General features: G+C 55.0%; 1 protein-coding gene across 1 annotated transcript in view; it reads right to left on the bottom strand.

Annotated features, from left to right (window-relative positions):
- The window catches only part of Mrgprf (MAS related GPR family member F), a 9,824-nt gene extending 4,265 nt beyond the window's left edge, over positions 1–5,559 (bottom strand). Inside the window, exons 1-2 of the mRNA XM_013347781.2 lie at positions 5,370–5,559; positions 2,287–2,401 (exon numbers count right to left, since the gene is read on the bottom strand). Of these exons, the coding sequence (XP_013203235.2) occupies positions 2,287–2,334 (48 nt within the window). The 5' untranslated portion in view covers positions 2,335–2,401; positions 5,370–5,559. The remainder of the gene's footprint in view (positions 1–2,286; positions 2,402–5,369) is intronic.
- Between the last annotated feature and the right edge of the window lie 2,848 nt (positions 5,560–8,407).

The following is an 8,407-nucleotide window of genomic DNA, read 5'->3' as shown; positions in this document are numbered from 1 at the left end:
TTTAATCCCAGCACTCGGGAGGCAGAGGCAGGCGGATCTCTGTGAGTTCGAGACCAGCCTGGTCTACAAAGGGAGTTCCAGGACAGGCTCCAAAAAAGAAATAAAATTCCTGGTAAGGGGTGTGGGGTGGGGCAAAAACAAAAGACCCTGGCCATAGCTGGAGTAGGACTCTCCCAGAGTTGGACCAGAGGGCATGGGGATAAGAGACAGCTGCCCTCTACTGGACCAGGGCTGCCTTTGGGGGCTCCAGGGGTATCCGGGAGGGAGAGGCTTGAGGAGGTGGTCATTCTTCAAGCTTCAGGGAGGGGCTCAGTATTTCCAGCTGGGCAGGGCAGAGATCAGCGCAGCTGAACACCAGTCCTGGCCCTGAGGGCTGAGCTGGGGCATAAATGTGTGAGGCTGGGTCAGAGCTCAGAAACCGAGAGCAGAGACGTGGCAGCAAAACCAAGGACACCCTTCCTAGCAAAGTAAGAGGCCTCTGTGCTCCAGGCAGGACCTGTGGACGGCGTGATAGTGCCCCCCTTCGATCCCAGGGAAGCCAGTCTATACGTGACAACATGAAAGAAAGAGTTGGATATTTCTGGGTTAACATTTAAACAACTGTGGGAGCCAATAACTCAAGCCAGCTACACGCTATTCTGTTTCAGCTCTGTTTTGTTTTTTATAAAATTTACTTATCTTTTTTTTTTAATGTACATTGGTGTTTTGCCTACAGGTATGTCTGTGTGAGGGCATCAGATCCCCTGCAATGTAAGTTGCCATGTTGGCATTGGGAATTGAACCCGGGACCTTTGGGAGAGCAGCCAGTGCACTTAACCACTGGGCCATCTCTTAAGCCCTCTCAGGGTTGTTTTGATCCCTCTCTCTCAGTGGCAAAGTTTGTCCTGTGCACACTGCTTCCCTTCCCTCCTCCCTGCAGACATCACTAATCTATTCCAGGACTTTCTCCCTAAGTCTGGTATCTGTTTTTATGGTTCAGAGAAGTAGGAAGATTCTAGCTGAGCCCTGAGAAAATACTTTGTGTTGCTATTCTCCAGTGAAGAGAAGTATCCTCTGTCCTGGCTGTGTCAAGAGTTGTTTACAAACTAGGGGTGCTGGCTAAACTTAGGGAGACACTGTTTTGTCAGGACAAGTTCTTTATGGGGTTCTGCTTACTACCTGTCCACCTCTAAGAATTCACCGGCTAACATCTCCTGCCCACCCCTAACCTTGCTTAGCTTTCCTTTTGCTCCCCTTTCTGGGAGTTGATCATTTGTTGCTCTGGGCCCAGATGCCTGCAGAGCCCTGTCCCATTAGGACCAGCTCAGCACTGGGCGCTGGCCTGCTGGGCTGGGCAGGGCCCTCTGTGTATCACCCAGCTGGAAAAAGTCTACAGTCCTCCACTGGGTGTTGGGCAGGCACTGGTGAGTCACTAGGCAGGAGCTGCTATTCACAGCCCTACACTACCGTGTGAAACACAGCTCTGGAGTCTGCTGCTGCCTCCCTCTTCTCTAGGGACTTTGGGATGCCCCCTACCATGCCCAGGCACTGCCTCCTTGGCTGATGCCCCCTAGCATGCCCAGATACTGCCTCCTGGGCTGCCACCATTCCACTGTGGTCGCTACCGAAGGAAGGAAAGGACCAAGGACACGGTGGGGATAGGGGGTGAGGGTGGGAGTGGGGAAGGAGTCGGTTATCCTGATATAAGTCTTGGTTTTCTCTAGTCTAGGAGGAGCTGGAATAAGGAAATAAGTCAGAGGGGTTCCCAGCTTAGGAAGGGAAGTCCACACTTTTCCAGGGAGAAGCAAGGGCAGGACAGAAAGTGAAGGGCCAGCCCAGGACATTGTCCAAGCTTTAGGTGAGGCTAGCACCATCTGCAGGTTTACATCCATGGCTCATGCTCCCAGACTTGGGGTAACACTGGCCTTGGGTGGCTCAGAGTAGTACACACAATGGACATGGGGCCACCATGGAACCAGCAGAGCCTCTCTGACGTGGTCTGACCATAGTGAATAACGATTTTCCCATCTCTGTCGGGAAACGGGGAGGAAATGAGACCTTCCAGAGCTGACAAGCCATGACCCAAAGACGGCATGGAAAGGGACTTTCAAGATGCCCAGTGCCTGCGTTTTCCTCACTGATGATGACACTGGCCTCAGAGAAACTGGTTAACCAAGGTCAGGCCACAGAGTCCAGATGTGTCTGCTGCCCACTAGCACCCAGAGCCGGAGGGCGGCCTGGAAAGTGGACTGTGTCCCCCTCTCAACTACACCTGCTCACAGACCCAGACCTGCCCACGGCACTTGCCTTGTTCTGGTTGGTAGCATGAGCCTCCCAGGAGCAGTTTCCGGCCATCTTCAGGACTGCGGGGTCCAGGCTCCTGTTGGGAGCTCACAAACCTATGTCACTGCCTGTCAAGAGCCTAGAGAGAAGGGAGAGTGAAGTCAGCACCAGTCCTCCCAAGAGCCTCCATTTCCCAGCCCACCAGCCCTAGTTCCCTAGGCCTTCAGGCCTGTGGCTCTCACCTCAGAGGAAGGGCTAGCCTGGCTCCCTCTGAGACGGGGCCTTTATGCCTGTCCTGCCCATCCTGTCTGCAGGCTCGCGTTCAGACCCTGCCTGGCTCCTGGAGCCCCACTGCCACTCTCTGCGGAAGATGCTCTTTTCTCTTCTCATTGAACTGCAAGGTGTGTGGGCCAGAACGTTTCTAGTGACTTTCATGGTGGGCTCCCTTGCATCTGCGTCTGGAGCACCTCTTTTGTGTTCTAATAGAGGTCTCTCAGTCAGTCCTAGAAACGGGTGATAGAAGGCAGATTCTTTCTGGCAGAGGGGCTTCCTGGAGGAGCAGGCTTTTGTCTGGGTCTTGCTTTATCACGGTCCTCATCTTTACTCTGTAGTGGGCGTGCACCCCTCCTTTTGTAAAAGACAGGGTCTCAGGCAACCTGGGCTGCCCTTGAAGATGACCTTGAATTTCTGATCCTCTTGCCTCCATCTCTAGCTTACCGGGATTACGGGCTGAACCACCATACCTGTGCTCCAGCCCAGGGTTTGGTGCATGCTAGGCAAGCATTCACCAAAGGAGCCACATTCTCAGCCCATTATCCCCTTTTGATGGAGCACTTGGTCCCAGAGAGCACTCCTAACTAGGGCACACAAGGAAACTTCACAGATCTGTGTACTTGAAGACCCTGTGGCTGCCCCCCCCCCCCGCAAGGTTCACTAGGAGGAAGCAAGTTGTTGAGGTGGCCCTGGGTGCCAGACTGGATGGGGGGAAATGGGGCTCAGCCTCCTTCAGCCAATCCGGAGGCCTGGGGATGTGTTGGGTGACAAGCTAGGGCGGGGACCCTGTTTGGACTGGTCCATCCTAGCAACAGCGAATCGATAAACCCACTCTGGGGCTCCTGGAATTGCGCACCCCGAGCCTGCACTCTGCCCTTCAGGCAAGCACCTACCCCTCCCGCAGAGCAGGTGGGACCTTTGAAGCCGCGACTCAGGACACAGCCCGGCTACAGGCTATTAGACCCTCCCCTCCCAGGGATGTGGGCAGCGCCCTGCTCCACCCTTCATAAATTCCTTCCTCGAGCAGGGCGGATCCCCAGTCTCCACGCGCGTGGCCACTGCCTCCTCCCTCCTGGATATGTGGCCCTGGTAGCTGCGCCCACCATTGGCTGCCGAGGGTGTACGGTCCCCGCGAGTGACACGCCCCCTCTTTAACTTTTGGCCACTTTGCTTAGCAGGAGCCAAGGAACCGGGTGGGGTCTTAAGCCACACCCTCAGGCCCTCATTCTGATTGGATGGTGTACAGAGGCACACTCCCGGCAGAGCCCCTGTCCACCCCCCCCCCCCCGTTATCCTGTCGGCCCTCTTGTGTGCATGCTCCTTCTGGTACGTTTGTACCCCGACTAACAGTGGCTCATCGTGGGGCCTGCGCGGGCATCCCAAGTGGAGAGCACGTTTTACGTAGGCCTGAGTGATGTTTGTGCAGAGAGCTTGCAGATTGCTGGTGCTGCAAAGTGTGCCCCCCTCCTACCCAGGTGTCATTTCGTTGCTATGCAATGGTGCTAGCCCGGGTTTTCCTGGCACCTGCACCCCCAGAAGTAAACACCCCCTGCACCCCACTCTTCCAGACACGTGCTACTCCCACTTTCTCCCCAGTGATGCTCGACCCAGGGAACCTTTCATCCCACCAGGCTTCATGCCAACTAGACACAGGCCCTCTGGGACAGGTGAGTATGTTCCCTGATCACCTCGGTGACTGCTTTGATCTTTACCCCTGGTCCCTCTCCTACCCCAGATCATTTGCAAAGTGATCCTCTCACGCAGAGAGACCCAGAAGCCAAGTGGACCCCAGATGGGCCATATTGAAGACGTGTGCTACGTGTACGGGGATGCATGTGAGTGCACGTGCTCACCCAGGATCTGAGCTGGGACAGAACAAACTTCTCTAGGAACTCAAAAGGCCACCATGTCTGTATCCTTGGTTCCTCCCCTCAAAACGGTGCTGTTTCACCCATCCACCTGCTTGGCCTGATGGGGGGACAGTCCAGCCCTAGGGTAGCTCCCCAACTCATTTCACTTCTACTACACCACAATCTAGCCTCTCCCCTCATTCCTTAGCTACATCCTGGCCTTTGCACAGGCCATGATTGGGGCCAGTCTGCTGCAGTCCCCAGATACATAGAAAGTCTGTGCTTCTGCCTAGGGCTCAGATCCCTGCTCACAACCTGACAGAAGAGGCTTCTCTAAGGGAAATGACGACTTGGCAGACCCCCAGCCAACCGCTTCATCTGACGCCAAGGACAGGACCAGGACTGGCTAGAGCAGGAGAAGATGAAACAATCGGCTGTCTGACCTCATGTGGTTGATCTCCAAGGGTCCCCAAAGAGCTGTCCACTGCTGTCCTCATGGCCAACGGCATGCCGGGGAGCAATGGGAACCACAGCTCCGTGCTTGAATCATTGCCCACTGGGTGTTCCCTTCAAACTCTTCCAGAAACCCGGCTTGGATGTAAGGTTGAAGAAAGGATAGGGAGCCCCCACCCTCAGGGGGACAGGGTGGGAGCTTGTGTTGGAGGATGTCTTGGGGCTAGGGGTAAGGCCTGCTAAGTGAGTGTCAGGGGGTGCCACACAAGGTGGGGGATCTCCTAAAGCCTTCCAGTATCCCTGGGATACTCTGCGGAAGGGGTGGGACAGGTCTTCAGACTGGGGACAGCTTGGCTCCAGGTCTTGGGGCTCCCTTCACAGAGAGATGGGACTTCTGCAAGCTGCTGTCATGACAATGCCCATTTCCCTGACTTTAGGACGCCAGTCTCATTTGTTTGCTCTGCCTAACCTTTACCCTGCAGCCCCTGTCCCTAGTCTCCCTCCCTCAGTCCCTGGGTCCCAGAGTGCTACCTGTGGCTGTCCTGATCCTCCGAAGCCTTCCTTTGTGGAGATCTTCTCCCAGGACTCTGCGCTTGCTGACCCACGGGGCAGCAGGCTAGCCAAGTACTGCCTGGAGCCTTGGAAAATTTGGGCTCAGGGTGGAGGACGAGCCCTCACCCGCCTGGCCTGTTGGAGGTGGCTTTGGAAACAGAACCCGCCCCAAACCCAATTCCAGGCCCAGCAGAAGGGGGAAGGGAGGGCGGGAGGAGGAGAAAAAGGAGGAGGAGGAGGAGCAGGAGGAGAAGGACGAAGAGGAGGAGCTGAAGAGGAGGCTAGGGGAAGGAATGCCCTGTTCAGGAGCCTCCCCGCCCCCCATCCCCAATGGGAACTCATCTCTCGCTGCCTGGTGACGTCACACTGGCCCGAGCACTGGGGCCTGAGTCCAGATGTTAACACCTCCCGTATCCTGCGGCTTCAGAGGGCTGCCCCAGTAGAGGGAGCTCCAGGTTGCTCACTTGGTGGTGCCTTTGGCCTGCTTCCAGTGGGCATTTCAGGGCATGTGGTGGTAGTGGCAGTGGGGGTGGTGAGGGGCAGGGGCAAGGGAATGTCCACTCCCTTGTTTGAACTGTCTCAAAGCCTGGCACAGAGAAGCCAGGAACAGCAAGCGAGGGACTCCCGTGGAGAGTGGTAGAGAATTGGCAGAGAGAAGGTCACACAACCCAGATGGCACCAGCTCCCCCCTTGCCACCCCAGAGTCTTCCTCGGGGCCTCCTGGGGCCTATGGAACCAGGAATTCCCTTCTCTCTAGCCCTAATAACAATCAGATGTCGCAAATGGAAAATCACAGCCCTTGCTCACTTGGGCTGAGCAGAGAAGTTGGCGAGCTACCATCCCTGGTGCGTGCGCTCCTCAGTAAAGATGAGTCAGCCTCCCCCAGAGAGGGGGTCCTGGAAAGAGTTAGTGGCCAGGGCATGGAGCCCAAGCCTGGGTGGGTACGGAGGGAACAGAGGGTTGACCATGAGGGTGGGGTGCTGAGGCCTCCTTCTGCCCTGGACCAACTTTCTCATGACCCAAGAAGCCTGAGGGAACGAATGCCATGCTTTCCTATGGGAGTGGACGGCGCCCAGGCTGGGGGACGTGTGCCTTGTGGGCATCCTGCAGTGAGCCCAGAAATGGATCTCTCTCTGCACCTGTGTTAGAGCTGCCTCTTTCTGCCCATGGAGAAACCACTCTGTCCTTAGGTCGGAACAAACCTGAGAGCAGGGAGCCTTGGACGGGTGCCTGCTTGGAACCAGCTGGTGTCCTGGGTCTTGGCGGGGGAGGGGGACTTTGGTGGCAGGGATTTTCTGGGATTCTGGAGGCTGGGAGAGGTTGGGCAGGCAGCAGGGAGGATGGTGATCCAGCGTCCTCCTCCAGGGCAGGCAGCTGTGTCCCAGCTGGGCCACTTGTTTACACTGAGAGGCCAGGGGAGGCCGAATCCCAGCACCGTCCAAGTGTGATTGCGCTTGGACACTTAAAAGGAATTGTGTGAAGTGGACAGAGGCTGAGGATCCACGGCCTTATTTGGTATGGAAATGTGTTTCTTTGACAAACAAGAGAAGAGGTGCTTGCTGGAGGGAGCTTGCCTTATCCTGAGTTCGCGGAGTCCCAGGAGCCACTGATCCTGTCCCCTGGGGCTGCTGTGGACCCACAGAAGGCCATGACCCCCACCCAGAAGCACCTGAAGCTTCCTTCTGCAAGTGCTGCAGGCTGGACAGTCTGGCACAAGCACCACAGACTGGCGTTGGTCACCATCATCCCAGGGTCACAGACACACCTTCTGGCCTCATATTGCAAGGGGCCGGCAGCTCTCTAGGACTCTTTCCGTGATGACATCCATCCCCTTCAGGAAGGTTCCATGTTTATAACCTAGTTACCTCCAAAAGACCCAAGTCCTATCACCATCCCCATTGGGGTAACCATTTTAGCATGAGTTTTAGGGGACACAGGCAAGTAGTTTACAGGAACCACCTCTGTCTCCCGGTAGAAATGGTGTGAGGCTGTGTGGGGAGGCGACCCAGAGGCTGGGTTCCGGCAGGGACAGCAGAGAGGACCTTGCCCCATGTGGGAGGCCCATGGCTGCCTCCCGTCCTGGAAGACCCTGGGAAAAGTCACATCTTGCTTTGGACCCGTGTTTTCTTCTGGGGCGGCAGTGAGGGGTTGGGTAGCTGGAGAACCACCCTTACTGGACCTCAAAAATTCTGTGCCCTGGGCTTAGGTGTGACTGGTGTCAATCATCAGGGCTCAGGACGAAGACTTGAGATGAGCAGAAATGGGCTGGCAGGCATGGTTTTTGTTCTTTCTTAAAATGTATTGCATTTTTATGTATTTGTCTTGTGTGACTGCTGCGTGTGGCACTACCGTGGAGGTCAGGAGACAGCTTGAAGTCAGTTCATTTCTTCTGCTGAGTGGGTCCCAGTGACTGAACTCAGGTCACCAGGCTTGGTGGCAAACGCTTTACCCACTGAGCGATCTTTGCTCTTAATACCCTGCCCACGTGCATTGAAAAGCTACATCCTGGCCCCTCCCAGTAAAAAGGAAAAAAAATTAAATTAGTTAACTTTTAAATAGGGTTTTATGTAGTCCAGGCTGTCCTCAACTGTCTGTGTAGTCAAGGCTAACCTTGAACTCCTGATATTTTTGTCTGTACTGCCAGGTGCTGGGATTATGGGCACACACCACTACACCCAGTGGGAAATTTATTTTTAATTGTCCTCTGTTAAAGTTCACACAGAGAGACTTAGCTGTCTTTGCTTTTCCCTCTCAAGGCTTCAGGATTGGATCCTTCTCTACTGAGGCTTCCTGGGGACAGGAGTGTAAGCAGAGATGGCTCATTTGTTTCCTGGCCACTCAGGCCCAAATAATCACTGTTTGGCCAATCACTCAGGCATATTTTTAACTAACTCTTATATCTTAAATTAATCCATTTTTATTAATATATGTATCACCATGAAGCTGTGGCCTACAGGTGAATTTCTGGTGGGCATCTTTTTCTTTTGGCAGCTACATGGTGTCTCCTGACTCTGCCT

The sequence above is a fragment of the Microtus ochrogaster genome, chromosome 8, assembly GCF_000317375.1.
Source record: "Microtus ochrogaster isolate Prairie Vole_2 chromosome 8, MicOch1.0, whole genome shotgun sequence".
Lineage (NCBI taxonomy): Eukaryota > Metazoa > Chordata > Mammalia > Rodentia > Cricetidae > Microtus > Microtus ochrogaster.
Note: the sequence above shows the minus strand (reverse complement) of the source record. Positions and strands in the feature narration are given on the sequence as shown.